This window comes from Balaenoptera physalus (assembly GCF_965194825.1).
Source record: "Balaenoptera physalus genome assembly, chromosome: 7".
Taxonomy (NCBI): domain Eukaryota; kingdom Metazoa; phylum Chordata; class Mammalia; order Artiodactyla; family Balaenopteridae; genus Balaenoptera; species Balaenoptera physalus.
In genome coordinates, this window is record NC_138886.1 from 92,434,317 (window position 1) to 92,457,168 (window position 22,852).

Sequence of the window (22,852 nt, forward strand, 5' to 3'; positions counted from 1 at the left end):
GGAACAGGTAGACGTCAAGGGTGCCTCTTGAGTCTGTGGTTTGCACAGTGGGATGGGTGATGGTGTGATGAATATTTCACATTTGGGGAGGCAAGGAGTGTGGAGAGGCACTGTGGAGGACATCTTTACAAAGCTGGATATGCTTCTAGAGTTGGAACGTAAACTGGGATCATGAAGTTTGTTCTCATAAGTCTTAGTGACTATGAGAAGTCTGAAAATTCAGCCACGTGTTTTTCTCCCTAAGGCTCAAATGTACTGTTGGATTTCTTTTTGTTTTATTTGGGTCGAGCAGGTCCTCTGATAAATTTTAGGGAAACAAAGTCACTTGTTCTAGGATGAGCTTAGAAATGAAAATTCAGTGACCCCATAAAAGGAAAGAAAATCCTTGGGATGCTTTCAATAATGATTTACAACCTAATACAGTCTTAAATAAAGTCTTGTGTTCTGTCATATTATGACCCCACTGTTGGTTAAGAGTTTATCCCAATTTATGTTCTATCACGTTTTCACGTAAGACAGCACATGCTCTTTTCCCCTCAAGACAAGGTTTTAGACAAATTGGAAGGTTTTCAAGGGAGAACAGCCAAAGTAATTAGGAGCTGAAAGAACTGATTTATGAGCCAAGATTAGAAAAGGCAAACGCATTTTGTTTGGCTACCTGACAAATAAAGGAGAAGTCAATCAGCAATAAATACAAAGGAAACAATTAGGTTTTATATAAAAATATGAAAGAAATTTTCACCCTTTACTGGTTCTCCTTCCCCTAAACTCTCTTCATTCTTCAAATGTTGATCCTGGTGAACATTTTGTGAAGTGAATCTAGAAGCATCTGATGTTAAAAGCAATTCAATGAATACTGAAAATATCCAAGGTGAGCTAGGAATGAGATGTTCTGCTGAGTTGGTTTGCTGGATAAAGTTAATTATCCCATGGCTAACAAGTGTGTGGAGGCCAAGAAGCACTGATATGGGCCTTTCCTTGTAACTCTTCTAGGGGCGCATTATTTCAATGGCAGGTGTCGCAGTGATGAACATCACATGAGCTTAATGAAGTTGCGTCTCATTTGTGAATTTACAATTTATAATTTGATGGGACTTGTTTTGTTTTGGTATGGCTTTGGGTTTCCTAAATGCTTGATTCATTTTACCAACCTATGCCTTTCTCCAAGTAATGATTCACTGATGACCTGGGGCAACAGGCTGGAAGTCAGATCACACTAAATGGAAGATGGGATAAGGGGGAATGGCCTGCATAGGGTTGAGGCCCAGAGTAGGCTGAATGTAAGACCTCCTGCTCAAAGCTGTATCCTCCTCCATGTTCCCAATGAGGATTTACCAGCTGTGAGACCCTGGAGAGTCATTTGACCTCTCTGAGCCTCATTATCGTCAACTGTAGAATAAGAAAAGCAATTTCTACCTCTCAGGACTGTAGCAAGGCTTCGTTCAATGAGCTAACGTGTGTAAGATGCTTAACCCAGGACTGGGCATTTGAACAAGCTCTTCTTTCAAGAGGCAGATACTTCCCGGGAGGGGCAGGTCTCCTTCACAGCTCCTGGTGTCCCCTCTAATTGGGATTATAGAACTGCAGCTCTGGCACGTGGCTCCCTGGATCCAGTGGAAAGAAGGCAACGTTTCAGATCTTGAAATAATAGGGATTTGAGATAACTTTGGGCAGCCAAGGGACCCTGGATAACCAGAGAGAACGGAAGAGGCAGGAGGAAGAAAGAGGTTCCAAGGAGGCTGGGGCGCTGACTGTCCGGCCACTGTTTGCCAGGTCCCAGGGTAGCAGCCAGGATCCCTGCGGCAGGTGGATGGATAAAGCCCCAGGGGTTTGGAAAAAGACAGGTTCCGTTTTCAATCCATTGCCTAGGATTGGCCCAGGCTGTCCTGTCCCAGGCACTATAGTTTTTCTAGATCTGTTCCCATTTTGAGGGTGAGGAGAAGGAGGAAATTAGGGAGGAGAAACAGAACAAGAAGAAACCAAAGAAGACAAGTGGTTGCTCCTTTACTGTTCATTAGGGAGATAGAGCATTTGTGATAAATCCTTATTTATGGGCTTTTAAATGATAGCCCCAGGAATTTCAATTTGCTGTAGTTTAAAAAGAAAAAAAAAAAGTGGCCATTTGACCATCACATCTTCAGTCTCATAAGAGGCCCATCGAAGTTGAACTACTTAATTTATATGGCATATGCATGCATACCTGGATTTGTATCACATATATGTAAAATCTTTATTTTTTTCTTCTTTTGAAAGTTAGGCTTTGTTATAGAAAATGTAGCAACTACTGAAAATAAAATTGAACTAGAGGAAAATTCAAAGGATCTGTAGTCACTCCACCCAGAAACAGCCACTGGCTCAGACCTGTTTTGTTTTCTTGCTAAGGGTTGGTATGTTCTGGAGCATGTTGCCATGGCGTCTCTGTCTCTCTGGTTATTTCCCCTGACCTTGGGACCCCTCTGGCCTCCTCTGCAAGGTGACTGCCACATCTTTCTCCTGCGTTTGAGTGCTCTTGTGCTCGGGGCTGCGTTTCTCTGTCTGCAAACACACAGAGTGGACATGTGCCTGAGCACCTCATGCTCAGGGTGCTCTCCGCAGAATTCATGCTCCCTCCAAAGACCAGATCGGCTGCCCTCCTCTGTCCCCTCATCCGCCACCTCTCAGTCACTCCAGCCAAAATCAGCTCCTGGACTCCCGTCACCCCCGCAGCCAGCCAGCCACTGCCTTGCCCTCTGGGAACCATTGCTTCACACATCCCAGTCATCTTTTTTTAAAGTACAGTTGGTTTACAGTAGTATGTTGGTTTCAGGTGTACAGCATAGTGAGTCAGTGTTTTTGCAGATTATACGCCATTATAGGCTATTACAAGATAATGGGTATAATTCCCTGTCCTGTACAGTATATCCTTGTTGCTTATCTGTTCTATACATAGTTATTTGTATCTCTTAATCCCATACTTCTTATTTGTCCCTCCCCATCTTCCTTCTCTCCTTTGATAACCACAAGTTTGTGTTCTCTATCTGTGAGTCTGTTTCTCTTTTGCATGTACATTCTGCCCTTTACCACTTTTCTGCTGATGCTTCCTCACGGACCCTTTTCTCAGAGTTTCTCCCCTGCTGTCAACGGTTACTGAAAGCACTGGCTCTGGAGCCCAATGACCTGCGTCCAATCTTGCCTTTGTTACTCTCTAGCTGTGAGATGTGGGGAGTTATTTCATGGTGCTGTTCTCAGTTTCCTCAACCCTGAAAAGGGGTTAACAATACGACCTGCTGCAGAGCTGATGAGATGGTTAAAACACTTAGGACATCAGAATAGTTCCTGGCACATAATAAGCACTCACTACAAGTTAGATACTATTATCCTTATCGGCAACTGCACATTTATGTCCTAATGCTAATTCAAATCCCAGCCTCCTCTGATCTGTTTCCTTCCTCTGAATTCCCAGGAGTCTTTTCCTCTTCTAGGGAGCTTAGCAATTTTAACTTCCCTTTAGCAATTCCTATACCACATTTACTATGGAAGTGTACTTGCTACCTATTATTACCATCTGATTATTTGATTATAATTGTTTGTGCATGTTTCTGTCTCCCCCTCTAGACGGTCTGATTATTTGTGTGTGTCTGATTATTAGTGTGTCACATGGTGCAGTGACCAGGTGAACCACTGGGGGGGTCCAGTTTCTTCCATTTAGTCCCTTAGTCCTTGCTCTGTACAAGATCAAGAAATGGGCAGATCAAGAAATGGACAGTGTCAAAACACAAGAAACTGGTGATGTTGGTTGCTTCCTGGAATTCAGAATTGGAGGGAAGACTTTTCATTGCATTGTGTGTAACAGCCCACTCACTCCCTGTAATGGCTTACTTGGGTAGACATTTTTTTGGTAATAATTTTATGAAGATGTAATTGATATACAATACCAGTTAGCCATTTAGAGTGTACAGTTTAATGTTCTTTAGTATATTCACAGAGCTGTGCAACCATCACCACAATCAATTTTAGAACATTTTTATCTCCCCAGAAAGAAGCCCATACCCTTTAGCTATCACCCCAACTTTCCCCAACCCCCCTGGCTCCAGGCAACCACTATTCTACTTACTGTCTATGGATTTATCTCTTCTGGACATTTCATATAAATGGAATCATATGATATGTGATCTTTTGTGACTAGATTCTTTCACTTAGCATCATATTTTCAAGGTTCATTCAAGTTGTAGCAAGTGAATCAGAACCTCATTCCTTTTTATGGCCAAATAATATTCCATTGTATGAATATACCACATTTTGTTTATCCATTCATCAGTAGATGGGCATTTGGGTTGTTTCCACTTTTTGATTATTATGGATAATGCTGCTCTGAATATTTGTGTACAAGTTTTTGTGTGGACATGTTTTCATTTCTTTTGGGTATATACTTAGGAGTGGAATTGATGGGTCATATGGTAACTCTCTGAGGAACTGCCAAACTCTTTTCCAAAGTGGCTGCATCATTTTATTTATATTTCTACCAGCACTGTATCTAGTTTCCCCACATCCTGCATGTGATAGACATTTAATATGGAAAGAATTGCTCTTTAAGCTTGATTTTCTAGTTCAGTAGACACTAAAAAAGTACTTTCTTCCAACACTTTAATTAACAGCACTTTCTATTAGAAAAATGCCCTTCAGCCTCAAGGGATATCTGTCAGAAGACATTTTAGAAGGAAGAAGGTGAGAAGGTTAATCTGCATTCGAATAAAAATATAGAGCCTAAAGGATTTTTTCTGGTATTGTCATTATACCAATAGGGATTTCTTAAGAAATGCAAATATGCATTGTTTTGCCATGCATAAGGCAATTGTTATCGAAAGATAAAGTACAGGATCCTGTACAAATAGTGAGATTTCTGAGAGCAAAAAGAGTTGGAGTGGGACCAAGTGACTTAAGGACAAGTAAAAATCCATTGAGGTAAGCAAGAACAAGGAGCTAGAATAGAGCTCATGTAGCAGCTGGGACCTTGGGAGCACTCGGCATGTCTGGGGGCCTGTGAGTGGGGGGGAAGGTGACAGGGGTGCAGACCTGGGAGGGAAGCTGGTGGCACTCCCTTCTTTGTTGTAACATGACCATGTTTCTGGTGGTGAGATGAGTCAATGTATGAAAAGTGGGGAAATGCCTGATTCTAAAGCAGTGGTGCAAAGGCTCATCACTCATTGTGGGCTGAAGCTTATGAAGCACTTACCGTGAGTCAAACACGGTATTAAGCACTTTATATACGTCACCCCAGTTTAATCCTCCCAACAACCCTATGGTTCAGGTACAATTATTGTCCTCACTTTACAGGTTAGGAATCAAAGGCACACAGAGGTTAAGAAATTGCTGTCTACACTCCCATGTTCATTGCAGGATTATTCACAATAGTCAAGATATAAATAAATTAACGTGTCCATCTGTGAATGAGTGGATAAAGGAAATATGGTGTATGTGTACAATGGAATATTATCCAGAAAGAGGGAAATCCTGCCATTTGTGACAAAGTGGATGGACCTTGAGGACATTGTGCTAAGTGAAATAAGGCAGACAGAGAAACCCAAATATTACATGATCTCACTTATATGTGAAATCTAAAAAAACCAAACTCAGAGAAACCAAGAGTAGAATGGTGGTTGCCAGGGGCTGGGGACGGGGCGCATGGGGGGAATGGGGAGCTGTTGATCAAAGGACACAGACTTCCAGTTATAAGGTGAATAAGTTCTGGGGATCAAATGTGCAGAATGTACAGAACAATACTGTACAAGGAAAGAAGGAAGGAACGAATTAAGGAAGGAAGGGAAGGAGGAAGGACGGAAGGAAGGAAGGAAGGAAGGAGGGAAGAAAGTGGTTAAGGAATTGCTCAGAGTACCATAGCTGATAAGTGCTGAATCTGAGCTGTGCCCTGGAACCAATAAGCCTCTTTGGTCGGTGCCCTTAACCAGTGCACTAGTATATCCCTGCCTATGTTTTTTTTTTTCACCTACATTGTCTGAACACAGCAGTTAAAACCACATTTAACCATCTTTTAATCTTAGTTTAAATAAAATCAAAGCCAGTAATTAGTCAAAGACGTGATTTAATAACTTAATAGTTTTTAATCCAGTTGTAATGTAACATAGTGTAACATGCCAGGGAAAATAGAAGCTTCGAGGCAGATCGCGCAGGGCCTTGTAGATCATGTTAAAAAGATTAAACGCTATTCCAGAGGCAGTGAGAAGCATTCAGTTTTAAGTCTTGGAGTCAAGGGGCCCCATCTGTGCTTTGGAATTTCCCCCTAATTGCAAAAAGGGGTTTGCATTGGAGGAAGTAAGAGCAAAATTGGGGACATAAAGATCAAGCTGAGGGGTGACACTAAGACCAGAGCATTGGAGATGGATTAGAGGGGACAGCTGAGAATTAAGGAGTCACCAGTTGGTTGTGGGGAATGAAGGCGAGGTGGGAATCACGTGAGTCTCCCAGGATTCTGTGTGGAACACAGTGTAGTTAGAGATACAGTTCACCAAGATTGATTCTAATGAAATGGATTGTACAATGATGTTTTCTTGAGAAGAAAAATGTTTGAATCGTCTCTGTTTTTCCATTTTGGTTTTTCTTTACAGCCTTCACTATTTTCTTTGGTCAAAGCCATTTTCATTTCATCAGACGTGTCATTCTTTTTGCAGGAGCAATTCCAGCTCTTTGAATACTTCAAACTTTAATTTATGGGACATCTATTCATGTCTCTCTAGATCTTTTAAACAGGCAGCATCTTTGTGCAATTTCCTGGACCCATCAAGTTTGCCCGAGTGCTTGCAAATGCATGTTGTTCAAGGAGATAAATGACTCAACTAGAAAACTGTTGGCTAACCTGTTGAAACTCTCTTGTGATTCCAGGCTGCCCTGGCAGGAGGCACCACCATGATCCTTGATTTCTCCATTCCTCACAAAGGCCACTCACTCCCTCATCGAGGCCTTGGAGACGTGGCGAAGCTGGGCTGATCCCAAAGTCTGCTGTGACTACAGCCTTCATGTGGCGGTGACATGGTGGAGTGAGCAGGTGAACCACTGGGGGGTCCAGTTTCTTCCATTTAGCCCTTTAGTCCTTGCTCTGTGCAAAGATCAAGGAACAGGCAATGTCAAAACATAAGAAGCTGGTGATGTTGGTTGCTTCCTGGAGGTCAGAATTGGAGGGAAGACTTTTCATTGCATACTCTTTTGTACTGTTTGAATTTTGAATCATGTGAGGTATTATCAATTTAGAAAACTAAAAAAAATTTTAAAGCATATGAAGGTGGTAGGATAAATCCCTTATACTCATTCACAAAAGACTTTCCTAATATTTAATTCATGAATTGTAAATACTTTACATGTAATTTTTAAAAGTACTGGACTTCTCAACTTCAACAATACAGGACGCTTTTAAGCAGTCTTTTCCCACAGATCAGAACTTTAGTTAGAAATGTTTTTAATATCTGGGAAAAAACCAAGGAAGCGACAGACTGGGAATGTGTTCAAGGCCTTCTCCCAGCTGTGCACTAACCTGGTGCTCTGCGAACATCAACACCTGGTCAAAGCATTTCAAAACAGAGCTTACACAACCTTCCGTATCTGCTAATTATTTAGGTCATGGCAGAAATGATAACATGATTCAGACAGAAAAGACAGTTTTGAGAGATGTTAAAATATGTTTATTTTTTTTCCCGTGAAAACATGTATGTGTACTTTGGAAGAAACTTTTACTTGTGGTTTAAATCAATAACATGTTTTTCCACATTGAACTTAATTCAGAACTCGTTTTGCCAGAAAGGGCTCACGGGATGACTTTATTTGAAGTTACCATGTAACTTATGTCCCTCCTTCCTTCCCAAATTTGGACTGTAGACACCAAGTTAATATAAAACAAGTAATCAGTCTTTAACAGATAGTTCAGCAAACATACTAGCAAGGTTTATAGTCCAGAGAAAAAGTTAATTTTTCCCCAGAAACGCCATTCTAACTGAGGCATCTTATCTCTTTCGTGCTTTTAGGGTCTTCCTACCTTCCTACCTTCCTTCTTCCCTCCCTCCCTCCCATCCTTCCTCTCTATCTCCCTTCCTTCTTTCCCTTCTCGCTTCCTCCTTTCCTCCCTCTCTTGTTTTATAAGATAGAGCAAAGGTGAAGATGTTTGCCCTTACCAGCGTTTCTCACACTTTAATATGCAAATGATTACCTGGTGAATATTGTTAAAGCACAGATTATGTTCAGTAAGTGTATTAGTTTGCTAGGGCCGCTGTAAGAAAGAACTACAAATTGGGTGGCTGAAACAACAGAAGTGTACTGTCTCACAGTTCCGGAGGCTAAAAGTCTGAGATCAAGGTGTTGGCCGTGTTGGTTCCTTCTGAGGGCTGTGAGGAAGAATCTCTTTCATGCCTCTCACCAGCTTCTGGTGGTTTCCTGACAATCTCTGGTATTGTTTGATTTGTAGGAGCATCACCTGAATTTCTGCCATCATCTTTACATGATGTTGTGTGTGTGTGTGTGTGTGTGTGTGTGTGTGTGTCTAAATTTCCCCTTTTACTAAAGACACCAAACTTATTGGATTGTGGTCCACCCTGCTGACCTCATCTTTTTTTTTTTTTAAAGGTTTTTTTTTTTTAAATTTATTTATTTTTATTTATTTTTGGGTGTGTTGGGTCTCCGTTTCTGTGCGAGGACTTTCTCTAGTTGCGGCGAGTGGGGGCCACTCTTCATCGCGGTGCGCGGGCCTCTCACTGTCGCGGCCTCTCTTGTTGCGGGGCACAGGCTCCAGATGCACAGGCTCAGTAATCGTGGCTCACGGGCCCAGTTGCTCCGTGGCATGTGGGATCTTCCCAGACCAGGGCACGAACCCGTGTCCCCTGCATTGGCAGGCAGATTCTCAACCACTGTGCCACCAGAGAAGCCCTGACCTCATCTTAATTAATTACATCTGCAATGCCCCTATTTCCAAATGTTGACCTGAAACAAATAGACTGCTGGGTATTTCTCCAGCAAAGATGGGTTTATTTGGGATCAGCAGAGAATTGCAGTTCAGGGTCTGCAAGCTTGGCCAGCCACGTGCAAGTCCCCGCAGGGCAAGGGAAGGAGCAGGCTTTCATAGAGGGGGAAAGGAAGCTGGGAGGGCTGTAGTAAACAAAGAGCCCGTGACTTTTCATTGGCTGAGCCCTTGCTAAGAAAGGAGTCTTTTTTTTTTTTTTTTTTTCCCCTGTGTTGATATGCAGGTGTGAGAGCTCCCCCTTCTGGTCTCCCGACATCCGCTTAATTGAGGTTTCTATTTATTAATTTTTTACACAAGTGAGGTCACATTTGGTACTGGGGGTTAGGACTTCAACATATGAATCTGGGGGGACACAGTCAACCCATAGCAGTAGGTCTGGGGCAGGGCCTGAGATTCTGCATTTCTAACAAGCTCCCAGGTGGTGCTGATGGTGCGAGAGCAATACAGTATAGTGAGACTTACCCATGGGTATGGATGTGGATGACAGGGACGTTTAACGAGGTCACCTTCAGAAAGGCTCTTCTACTCAGGGAGTAATAGGTATTTCATCTGAGCAATGCAGATTATAATTCCCTTTGGGAACCCCATCGTGTGAATATTCCAACAATGTTTAAAGCATTTTTTTTCTGACTATAAAAAATAATAGACTCATGGTAGAAAATATGAACTTGAAGCTTAAAAAAATGAGGCACACTATCCCAAGTCCTACCTTTGCTGTTGTCACTTAATGTACCTTGGAACCCATTCCATCATTTCAGTGATGACCACTCTCAACATTTTGGTGTTTGCCGTTCCTTTTCATGCATTTATTCATCCAACAAAAAGCTATTGAGTGGCCACTATGGACCAGGCACTCTTCTAGGATATAGCAAGGGACAAACTGTACAAAGGCCCTGCTCTTATGGGGTGGAAATTCTAGAGGAGGAGGCAGGCCATCAAGAAGTAACTATATTATATGCCAGGTGATAAAGCGCCATGGAGGAAAGTAAGGAAAATTAGTAAAGGAATAAATAGTGATGGAAGTGAGTAACTTAATATGTGATATTGTCATTTTTAAAACTTTACTGATTCAGTAGGGAAAAGTTGCGTTGTTTTAAAAAATAAATTAATTTATTTATTTATGGCTGCGTCGGGTCTTCGTTGCTGCACGCGGGCTTTCTCTACTTCTGGCGAGCAGGGGCTACTCTTCATTGCTGTCTGTGGGCTTCTCATTGCAGTGGCTTCTCCTGTTGTGGAGCACGGACTCTAGGCACGCGGGCTTCGGTAGTTGTGGCACGCAGGCTCAGTAGTTGTGGCTCACGAGCTCTAGAGCACAGGCTCAGCAGTTGTGGTGCACCTGCTTAGTTGCTCCGCGGCACGTGGGATCTTCCCGGATCGAACCCATGTCCCCTGCATTGGCAGGCGGATTCCTAACCACTGTGCCACCAGGGAAGTCCCTATTTTGTACTTTTTAATCAGTAGGAAGGTTAACATTTTTTCCATGTTTATTAGTCATTTGTATATACTGTTTGAACTGTAACATTTTTTACCTAGAATGTTAGGGTTTTTCTTAGCAAGTAGAAACAGCAATAACTCTTTTTAAATTTTTTATTAACTAAAAGCTATAATCCTATGTCTGTTATACATTTTTATGTTTTGTTGTATATTTTTGTTTTATATTTTATGTTATATATATATATTTATTTGTATGTGTGTGGGGGTTTTTGTTTTAACATGTAGAAATTCAAGCAATTTTATTTGATCAAGTCTTCTGACTTTTCCTTTGAAGTTTTTAGTCTTTGATGAGACTAGAATTGGACCTGCAAGGGCAATTACTAAGCTAGTTTTGATCTGAACTTGTCCCTTACCGTTGGTGTGATGTTACGATTTATAATAAGAAATGCATGTCTGGTCTTCGTTCCCATTTCCTGCACAGAGCTCCTAAAACCCCTGGAATTTCCTAAGTGATGAGAACAACAAAAGTGTCTTTTATTATGTTAAAGAGGTGATTTTTAGACCGCACCTAAAGATGGGGGCTGATTGACCCAGGAGCCAACTGTATTATTAGAGGGTTGAAAATTGCAGTCCCAGCCAGCTGACCTCCGGGGAGGGCAGAGGGGCTGGAGTCTGGATCAGTTGCCAATGGCCAATGCTTTAATCAATCATGCCTGTGTAATTGAGCCTCCGCAACAACCTAAAAGGATAGGATTTGGAGAGCTTCCAGGATGGTGAGCAAATGGAGATTTGGGGAGAGTGGCGCTCTCAGGGCATTCAAGCCCCGTGCCCTTTCGCCATTCCTTGCCCTGTGACATACCTCTTCCATCCAGATGTTCATCTATATCCTTTATCGTTTCCTTGTATCATAAACTGGTGATCCAGTAAGTAAAATGTTTCTCTGAGTTCTGTGAACCGCTTTAGCAAATTAATCGAACCCATGGAGGGGGTTGTGGGAAGCTCTGACTTATAGCCAGTTGGTCAGAAGTGCAGGTGACAACCTGGACACCCCATAGCACTGAACGCTTAACTTGTGGAATCCAGTGCAGTCTACCTGGTGCAGGTAGATAGTGTGAAAATTGAGTTTAATTGTAGGATACCCCCCTGCTGGTGTCTGGAGAGCTGCTTGGTGAGGGTGGGGAACCTCCCCACCTCCACACATTGGAATCGGTGATCAGAACCTTTTAGTTGGCAACCCAGAAGGCTCCTGAGGCTTCTGACAGGTCCAGAGTCGCTCAACTCCCAGGAGCTGCCAGTGGCTCAGTCTGCATCTTCCACTACCTTCATCTCTGAACTCATCCTGTAGGTTCCAGATTTGACCCCAAACCCTTACTTCGCATTAGCTCTGATTCCTTCTAGAGACACAATTGCTTCTGTTGCTGCCAGTGGCTTTGTTTTCATGTTCTAGAATAATTTCTTCTCATCAGGAGATAGATGCTGAGAATTTCATCAAGTATAACAATGAAGTATTTGGGGGAAATACTATTAACTCTTTCATGATTTAAAAGTATCGTAGGGACTTCCCTGGTGGTCCAGTGGCTAAGACTCTGCACTCCCAATGCAGGGGGCCTGGGTTCGATCCCTGGTCAGGGAACTAGATCCCACATGCCGCAACTAAAGATCCCGCCTGCTGCAACTAAGACCCAGCGCAGCCAAAATAAATAAATAATTTTAAAAAAATAAAAGTATCGTAGCAACAGCAATTCATCACATGAAATGAGGTCTAACCTAGGGGAAAGATCAAGACCTTAATTACATTTTTCTGGAGTTCAACTGATGTCCTTATTTTACTTCATTTTCTTCTGAATGCAAGATTTTGGAGAATGCTGATATTATCTTTAAATTAAAGAGTGACATTTTGTTGTGGTTTTTGTGCCCTTTTAGGTTAAAGAAGAAATGAAAATCCTTACCCAAGATAAAGGTGTGAACTCCTTCAAGATGTTTATGGCCTATAAAGATCTGTACATGCTGAGAGATGGGGAGCTGTACAAGGTCTTCTCTCGGTGCAAGGAAATTGGAGCAATTGCTCAAGTTCATGCAGAAAATGGAGACCTAATTGCAGAGGTAAGTAACTGCCTTCCAGAACTTCCACAGAAATGAAAATGGCCATAACTTAAGGTGAGGATGACTGGCCCCATGTAGGTAAATTCTTTTAATGGATTGGAAGAAAGGAAATTCAGAAACTAATTTTATGTGGCTTGGAAACACGTGACTTGAATTACTTGCTGCCTGGCTCTGAGTTTTTTGCAGGTGGTATATGTATTGGAATGAGGAGTTCCCTTTTTCAAATCAGTTATTAGATCTCAGACAAGGTTTATTCTAAAAACACAAATATTTTTCTTTGAGTCCCTAGCATTTTTTTTTTTTTAGGTAGCTCAAGCTGCTGGTTCAGAATGCCAAAGTGTGGACATCGGTGAAATCTGATGACTAAAGCAGTGCATTAGGTAGCTGTTTAAAGCCCCATTCTTTTCAGAAACTGGGTATTAAAATGTGCTGTGGAGGAATCTAGATGATATTTCTCATGTTAGTTCCATTATTAATGCCCGAAGGGTACACCATCTGCAAGATTTAAAGAGCTGTCTCTTACCCTTTATGTTAGCTGATCTTTCTCTCTCCCTGGGCTCACTTCCCATTAAAGTCAGTGAGATGGAGGCCCCATGGCCAGGATGGGGGGGGTGTGGTGGGCAGGGGGGCTGATAAGAGGAAAGCATGAGCTGTAAGCTCAAACACACCAGGTTTAAACTGGACTCCTCCGCGTCCTAGCTGTGTGACACCAGGCGAGTGATTTTGACACTCTGAGTCTTGACTTCCTGCCTTTTTTGTAAGGAAGGAATAACACTTTTGGAGAGAGGAAATACTGGTCTAATATCACTCCGTGGATTGGGGGAGGAGGCAGTGAAGAGAATGAATCAGTAAAACGTAGAACTAATTACATAATAGCATGAGTCACTTCATCAAGGATATAATATGGGGGACTAGAATACTTTGTTTTATTATATTTTGTTCTGAACCAATAAAAAGTCTTAAATATGGACACTACTTTTCAAAGACTGTAATTAGAACAGACCTCATTATCTTTGTCACCTTTTCAATCAAAATATTTTGATTGTGAAATATGTATATGAAAAATTAACACATGCTTTGAGAGTAGTAGATTATTTTTACCCAAAACACACACTGTCTATGCCACAGTCACACACACCTATACCTATTAGATCTAAAATAAAAGCCTGGCAGTGTATTCGTTTCACAACAAAATTATGGGAGTTGTCGTTAGTAAACCTTTCTCACCGGTGTGCATGTTCCTGCTGCCTTTTTTAGGGAGCGAAGAAGATGTTGGCTTTGGGGCTAACGGGTCCCGAGGGCCATGAGCTGAGCCGCCCAGAAGCGGTGGAGGCAGAGGCCACGCTGAGAGCCGTCACCATAGCTGGCGCCGTGAACTGCCCTCTGTGCGTCGTGCACGTGATGAGCAAGTCCGCAGCAAGGGTGATAGCAGATGCCAGGAGGGATGGTAATTCCCGAACTGTAGCCTCGCTTACAACTAGTACTGTTAGCTGAAGAGTAAGGTAAAATAACGCCAACCCCTGCTTTTGCTTATCAGAAAGTTGCCCATGAATTTCCACAACTTTTCTTTCTTTTTTATTTTGAATCTTTGAATTTTATTTTTTTATACAGCAGGTTCCTATTGGTTATCTATTTTATACATATTGGTGTATATATGTCAATCCCAATCCCAACGATTCTTCCTCCCTTTTTATTAGCATCCTTTCTGTGTTCTCGCAGTCTTACACGTCTGTCTGTTTCTGCCCTCTTCAGCCGCAAGCCCCGCCCTTCACACCACTAACTGCCAACTCTCCAGTGAACTTTACAGAAGCTTCCCTGGCTCTTAGGCACCTCCGCTAGCCCTTCCAGTACCTGAATCAGGGTCAGGCAGGGCACACAGTAGGTGCTCCACAAATTTCTTTTGAATCGAATTGATTCGTCTCACAGCAACTTGGTTGTTGGCGCGATTGAAGCAATTATCCAAATAGTGTTTTTATGACAATTATTTTAAGATTTTTAAAGCAAAGTTATGTTTACTCCAAATTGCTTAATTGCCTCACTTCTATAGTGTAATTTTATATGTAAACAGTCATCTTAAAAGAAAGAGAAAATCTCCTATTTTTGATAAGAATTGAACATGGAAATAATTTTATTCATTGGCCAGTACTGGGAAAGGAAGAATGAAAAACAAATGAGGTGTGTTTTATTCAGTACTTTAGACCCTTCTGGGATGTGGTACTGGTTTCTATCTCTCACTTTTAGGAACCTGGATAATCAGAAATCGTTGTGTAAATCATCCTGGCTATTTGTTTTTTAAACTGAAACTGGCTGCATTTTTATAACATGGATCTTAAAAACTATGAAAATAGATTTGGCATGTCTATAATTGACACTAAAATAATTTTTTTCAAAATTGCTTCTTGTTGCTTGAGTTTCAATAAGGATTTTGTGCAAGCTAAATGCATTTTTAAATGTAATATATCAGTATCGTGTACTAAGAGTCACCTCAGTTTCACACAGGAGTTAATAAGGTCTTACTACCAGCCATTTCTGGTTGCTTTTTTTCCCCACATATAGTATAATTTCAGTATAAAAGAGCATACCACTTCAAAAAGAATCTGTACTTCAATTTTAAGTTATAGCTTTAGGTTTTGCCACCAGATGGCGCCGTTGCTAGCTCTATGAAATTGGTTTTCTCTATTTGCTTTGCAAGTGGTGTACCGTGTGTCCCATAGCCTGTCAGTTAGGTCCGTAATGTCAGAATATGGTTTAACAAACAGCAAAATCAGCAGAAATGGTCAATCTTAACCCACCAGCAATCTGTGATTTTGCCAGTTGTGTCAGGAAACAGTTTCTCGATTAGAGTATTTATTTTGCATTGCGATAGAATTCCATTAGCAGCGGAGTAAGTCTAGGGAAGGTTTTAGAATGTAAATCGTAGGCAGAAAACTATTAAAATTAAATATGAATATTTTAATTTTATTTTAAATTATTTTTAAATATAATTTTATATTTTGAATATGTAAAACGTGTACCTGGCCCAAAAGTCAAAGTGATATATTAAAAGATATATTCTCAGGGATATCTTGCTTCCTTCCCTAGCTTCTTCATCACATACCCCATAAGTAATTATTTTTATTAATTTATTTCTGGCCTACCCTGTAGTGTTTCTCTTTATGAAAAAGGAACATATCTATATTTTTATTTCTCTTTCTTTCCTACTTGAAAGGTAAAATCCATAGTGTTCTGTATCTTGTTTTTTCCTACTTGAAAATATGTCCTAAAGGTCAGCTCATATTAGGTATAGAGAGCTTCCTCATTCTTGTTTACAGGTGCAGAGCATGCCACTGTATTTGTTCAACTAGTCTCTAATTATGGATATTTGGGTCGTTTCCAATCTTTAGCTGTTACAAATAGAACCACAGTGATGTCCTATGCCTATGCTATTTCATATTTGTGGAAGGTGTATTAGTCTCCTATTACTGCTGTAACAAATTACAGCAAACCTAATGGCTTAAAGCAACACACATTTATTATCTTATAGCTCTGGAGGTCGGAAGTCTGCAGTCGGTCACACTGGGCTGGAAGCAAGGTGTTAGCAGGGCTGTGTTCCTTCTGGAGGCTCTAGGGGGTATGCCCTTCCTTGCCTTCTCTAGCTTCTAGAGACCACCTACATTCCTTTGTTCCTGTCTCCCTTCCTCCATCTTCACAGCCAGCAATGGTGGATGGAGAACATTGCATTATTCTGATCTCTCTCTTCTACTTTAAGGGTCCTTGGATGACATTGAACCCACCTAATTAATTCAGAATAATCTCCCTATCTCAAGATCCTTAATTTACTCACATCGGTGAAGTCCCTTCTGCCAAGTAGGGTTAACATATTCACAGGCTATGGGGATTAGGACATGGACATCTTTGGGGCACCATTATTCTGTCTCCCACAAAAGGGTAGCCTCAGGGTAGAGTCCTAGAAATGAGAACCTGGAAATGGTTCAAAGGGCAAGTGCATATCTACTTTTTGGACGTTGCTAAATCCCTTTGCAAAGGGGTTGTAAACGTGAAATACTTAAAATGTCAGCCCAAATGATTTACCGTAATAACACTTGTGAAAATACTCTAACGCGCAATTTTCCGAGGCAGCAGAGGTCCAGAATAAATTAGCACGAGAGATTGTTCCATCGCTGGCATGTGACCTCTCACAGGTGGTCAAGCAGTGGCAATCCATTCACATGGTGACTGCATCAGCCAATCCAAGGGCAGATCCATGGGGAGTACAGAGTGACAAGAGCTGGTGGACACACTGACCTTTTATAGAAGATCCCTCTACTCTGTATGCATTTATCATCTAACGTAGTTTCTGAACATAAAAGAGCAAGATACATCTATTTATTGTTATCTTGTTTAAAGAAGAAAAAATTCAGCCTTATAGATTTGTAATATGAACATCTGTAGATACCTTTGCCAGCCCATTCCATCATCTAGGGCCTTGCCACTCAGAGTGTGGTCCCTGGAACACAGTGCTGACATCCCGTGAGAGCTCGTTAGCGATGCAGGTCCTTGGACCTCATCGCAGATGCACTGAATCAGAATGTGCCCTTATAACCAGAACCCCAGGTGATTCCTATGCGTATTGAATTTGAGACTCACTGCCCCAGGAGGCACAAAAGATACCCGATTAGTAACTGTCTCTATTGTAGTTGCCTAGCAATACAATGCTCTTATTACCTTGGATTTTATTGTTGAATTGCCAACTATATACCCCAAAGATAGCGACCTGAGGGTTAATGATTATAACAGCTAACTTTGTTGAGTGCTTAATATGTGCTTGGCACATATTTTAATATATCCTTTATCTCATTTCAAGTTTTATTGTAGATTATCTCATCAATGCATTGTAATATACAATCTTTTTTTAAATTGTCATAACAATGCTTCAAGCTAAATTTTTTCACTGTTTTGTGACTGATGAAATTGAGGCTTGGAAAAGTTTGGTAAATTAAGCCCATGATCACTTTACTAGTACGTGCTAAACCTGAAATTCAAGTCTATCCAACTCCAAAGCCCACATTTTTTATTACCCTCCACCCTGTTCCAGAAGAAATCAGTTTACAGAGTTGGGAAATGCAGATACCAAGTTTATATTTAATTGGTTTTGTTTATTGGCCTTACATTTTTAACAGATTTATTTAAAATATTGCCATCATTTTGTTATTTTTTTATCATTGTTAAAAGGAGAAAACATTCCAGAAATGGAAATGGTCAAGAATCTATTAAGTGAAGAGTAAACATCTTCTATCTCTCTCAGCTCAGTCCTTGGAACTAGCAATTTTTAACCATGTCTGTTTTTTTGGTGGTTTCCTTCAAATTTCTAAACCATAAATTTGTAAGTAGTGACTTATAAATTTTTGACAGTATCACTTGACTCTGAGTGATGAAAAAAGAACAGTCTAGCCTACATAAATCTTACCTCTCACCTCCTGAGTTTTGTTAGTAGTAAATGTTCACTTCAGGTAATATTACTTAAATTTATGTATTTTGGCTATTTTTTGTGTGTGGTATCTCTTTATTCTCTACTAGGCTGAGAAGGAATTGAGAGGCCCAGCATCACCCTCTCTGCCCCCTCCCGACTTCTTTCAGCCGTATTATTATTTTTACATGGACAGGAGTTACCGCATTTTCAGTTGGCTTTAGAACTAGAATCAGGTCTTTCAAGCTTTGTCTATAGGTTAGGTCTAAAATTTAGAACTGTTATAAAGTAAGATTGTGGAAATATTCTTCTTGGTAGAAACAATTCAGGAGAAGAGAACCTCAGAGGAATTTATATCACTAACTTGAGAGTGAAAGCTAATGTCATTTAACTCTTGGAGAGGCCATCGCCAAGTGTCAAGGTGAAGTGGGTTTCCTTTCCTACACTCCCATAAGATTAACGGCATGCCTTATTTTAATTGGCTACATATTTAGACCATTATTGTCTTGTAAAGTTTTTTTGGGCTTGGAATTTTTCCAGTTAGCTCTTTTGAATATAGGTTCAGAAAAGAAACATGTACACCTTCTATATCATGAAGATTTTCTAGCTTCTACCTCATACCTTCTATTGAATGGAATCAGCTTCTATTGAAATGAATCAGCTCTTCTTGCAGAGATATTTTTTTAGGAGGAGAATCTTTTGGCTTTCTGCTTTATTTTTATACTTTCCAAGCTGTAGAGATGCCATCCTTGGATTTCTTTTCACAGAATCCTAGGTTGGATATACTGTTTCTTGGATCCCATCTCTCCCCTTTCCTTGAATTACTGTGAAGATTCTCATGTAATTTTTTTTTTTTTTAATACTAATTGTAAAGTCTGCAGTGGATATATAGGTGTTCAACTTTTTTCCAGATTTTATGTTTTTGTTTTTAAATTTTGTATTTATTATTTATTTATTATTTTTATTTTTGGCTGTGTTGGGTCTTCGTTTCTGTACGAGGGCTTTCTCCAGTTGCGGCAAGTGGGGGCCACTCTTCATCGCGGCGCGTGGGCCTCTCTTGTTGCGGAGCAGAGGCTCCAGACGCTCAGGCTCAGTAGTTGTGGCTCATGGGCCCAGTTGCTCTGCGGCATGTGGGATCTTCCCAGACCAGGGCTCGAACCCATGTCCCCTGCATTGGCAGGCAGATTCTCAACCACTGCGCCACCAGGGAAGCCCCTCTCATGTGATTTTTTAAAAAAATATTTATTTAGTGAGTTATTTCGCTGCATCGGGGCTTAGTTGCCCTGCAGCATGTGGGATCTTAGTTCCCTGTGTCCCCTGTGCTGGAAGGCAGATTCTTAACCACTGGACCACCAGGGAAGTCCCTCTCATGTGAGTTTTAAAGGAAGAGTGTTAGAAGGTAAATTTTCTGATTCTTTGTCCTCAAGCTTGTTTGCAACTTGAATGGACATAGAATTCTAGGTTCAGAATTACTTCCTTGTGAATTATAAGGGCACCATTTCATTCTCTTCTGGCGTCTAGTGTTACTGATACATAGACAAATGCCAATAAAATTCATGTCCGTTTGTCACTTTTTTCACCATCCGGAAGATTTTTATATTTCCTCTTCATTTTAGACTTCCAGAAATTATATTAAGACTATGTTTAGCAGTAGGATTTTTAAAAATTCACCTTCATGTTCAGATGTCTGTTTAATCTGAAGGCTGATCTTTTTTTTTTTTTTTTTTTTTATTTATTTATTTTTGGCTGTGTTGGGTCTTCGTTTCTGTGTGAGGGCTTTCTCTAGTTGCAGCAAGCCGGGGCCACTCTTCGTCGCGGTGCACGGGCCTCTCACTGTCGCGGCCTCTCCCGTTGCGGAGCACAGGCTCCAGACGCGCAGGCTCAGTAGTTGTGGCTCACGGGCTTAGTTGCTCCGTGGCATGTGGGATCTTCCCAGACCAGGGCTCGAACCCGTGTCCCCTGCATTGGCAGGCAGATTCTTAACCACTGCGCCACCAGGGAAGCCCTGAAATTTTTTCTTCTATTATTTCCTTCATATTAATTTTCTCTGTTCCTCTCTTGGAACTCCAGTATAAGACCTCTTGAACTAAGCCTCCATGTCCTTTAACTACTTTCACCTTTAAAAAAACCTGCTTTTTGCTCTGTATTTTAGGAAAGGATTTTGTTTACTTCTTCTTTCCTTCTAATAAACTTTAATTTTGGTAATGATATATTTATTTCCAAGAAAACACTTGTTCTCTGATAGCTCTTTTTTTTTTCCTACAGTTGCTTACTTTTAAATTTTTTTCCTTCAATAGATGAGATCTTTTTGACCTCATTAGAATACTAACAGAGATTTTTTTTTTTTTTAATTCTGTTTCCTGGATTATCTTTGTTTCTTGCTGAGTCAATTTTTCAGTTTTTTTTTTTAAACATCTTGGCCCTTCTTTTTATGTTGTTTGTTTTTTCTTGAAGTGTCTGGTGATCTTGGGCTGTCTGTATTCATGACTGGACAGTTCAGGTGATTAGAGTAAGGAGCTGGTGTGGATTCCCTCTGCTGTTGAGCAGGCCCCGCCCCCAAATGAGAGCAGCAACAATGAGACTATGAACTTTGTGAATGTAAATGGGGCGTGGTCACTGGTGAGCTTCGGTTTTCAGGTGAGCTTCACTCTGTAGCATCAGCACCACCTTAGAAAGCTTTGTTCCCCAGGCAGAGGGTGGGATGAGGGCTAACTGCCCCAACTCATCCCCTTCCCCACACCAGGAGGAATGTCTGTCATGACCCTTCTGCTCGTTTGAGTTCAAGCTGTAGCTGCTTCTACTTTCCTTTAGAAGCATTGCCATCCCATCAGCTTTCTGTCTTCCTACAATCTGTCATGACCTCTGGTCGGCCATGGTTCCTCTTTTTATTCTCAGCACAGTTTTGGATTTTGTTCATCTGTTGTACATCTTCACCAGGGTTTGATGTGAACTGGGAAGCAAGAGACGGGAATGCATGTTCAGTCCATCAACTTGCTTTCAAAGCCTGCGGTTTCCCTACCATGATATTTCCTTTTAGCATTCAGCACCTGCAATAAAAAGTGAAAAGCAGGTTACAGGGAAAAGAAGAAAGCTTTCACATGCAAGCCATGGAAAGCTGAGTTGCCTTTGACCGTTTGCAAGGAATTTCAATTTCATGCTTATTTCAAGTCTCAGTTAATCTAAGTTGAGTAACTAGGTTAGTTCCCATCTTTACTGTGAGAAGCCACTTTTGCAAAAAATGAGGCAAAGGAATCAGAAGGCTGTCCCTAGGGTGTTATCCTTTTCTTCCAGAAGCAGAATCCCCCCTCCCTTGCTCCATACCCCCAGTATAAAGTTGGACAAACCAGCTGAAATTGTATCTCATATACAAGTTCCCACCTACCACTCTCAGACCTCTCTCACTCACTGTACTCTAGTCTTTGTCCAAATAGTATATGTGTCAATATATGTCATTTGTTTCAGTGGCAGAGGTATTTTTTACTTTGGTTTGAGTAGCTTTGGGTATCGATGTTCCTTTTCTGCCGTGTATTGACATATGGAATTAATAATGTTTAAAAAAACATATTGTTCACCTCTCCTTCCCACCTCCCAGTAAAACTTGCATGCATATGGATTCATTACTTTTCTGGTGCTTTGCTTAGAATGGTGGCGATTTCTCCCAGCAACTTACTTGATGCTCTCTTTGGTGTATATCTGTTATAATAAATTTGTTTACCAATTAATGACTGAAATTTTCAGTACTTTTTTTTAGTTCCCTGTTTAACTTGTTTTCATTTACCTTAATAAAGCTAATTCTATTTTATATCCATATTTGTGTCTTTAGGGGATAAATATGACTCTCACTTGAACTTATTAATAAAATGTTTTCTTTATGCTTTTCATAAAAAACCAAGTTATTGGACATCTAATATATGCTTGGCACTGTGCTCTTGGCATTGGATTTGCAAAAATGATTAAGATAACTTTGGTTCTCAGGTAGCTCACAGTGAACTGGGCTACATGATGGTTGGGGGTTTTTGTTTGCTTTGCTTTGCTTTGGTTTTGGTTTTCCATGTTGTAGAAAGCTTTATTTTCTAGGCGTATTGCTGTAAAATATAAACTTCTCTTACAGAGAGGTTTAGATGTCCTATTTTCCATTTTATTTAAACTCTGCCCCCCCCCCCCCCACAGCGTATTTCTTTTGTATTTGGGGACTAACAGGGAAAAGGGCCACACAGAGGCCACTCTCTGCCCATGTGGTCACACTGCCCCCTGCTTGTTGGTGCTGAAGAGAGAAAACCAAATCTCACGCAAGTACTATGAGCTGATGCTTGGTAACCAGTGCTTTTCCTAAGAAAGGGTTGATGTGTGCCCGAGTTAAGGTGGATTTGAATCTCAGGCTTCCTTTTTTCTCTCTTGTGCATGAACATCCGAACATCCCTTGTCCTTTAAATTTAGAACAAGATGATTTACCTTATGTCCAACTGCAAAGCAGTTCAAGACTGCCCATTTTAAAAGATTAAAAAAAAAAAAAAGAATTGTGTAACCATAAGGAAACTAACATTTGTAGAATGTATTTGTTTGCTGCTCTAACAAAGTACCACAGACTGGGTGGCTTAAAACAACGGAAATTAATTTTCTTACAGTCCTGGAGGCTAGAAGTTCAAGACCTAAGTGTTGGCAACATTGGTTTTCCTGTGGGCACTGAAGGAAGGATGCGTGCGCTCCAGACCTCTCTCCTTGGCTTGGAAGGGCTGTCTCCTCCCTGTGTCTTCACGTTGTCTTCCCTCTGTGTGTGTGTGTGTGTGTGTCCAGATTTCCTCTCCTTATAAGGACCCCAGTCGTATTGAATGAGGGCTCACTTCTAATGACCTCATTTTAACCTAATTACC

The 22,852-nt window shown here is 40.9% G+C and overlaps 1 protein-coding gene across 1 annotated transcript in view; it reads left to right on the forward strand.

Annotated features, from left to right (window-relative positions):
- Positions 1-22,852, forward strand: part of LOC309664491 (dihydropyrimidinase-like) — a 78,292-nt gene that overhangs the window by 7,764 nt on the left and 47,676 nt on the right. Inside the window, 4 exon segments of the mRNA XM_082470009.1 lie at positions 6,877-6,939; positions 6,941-7,039; positions 12,356-12,535; positions 13,793-14,015. Of these exon segments, the coding sequence (XP_082326135.1) occupies positions 6,877-6,939; positions 6,941-7,039; positions 12,356-12,535; positions 13,793-14,015 (565 nt within the window).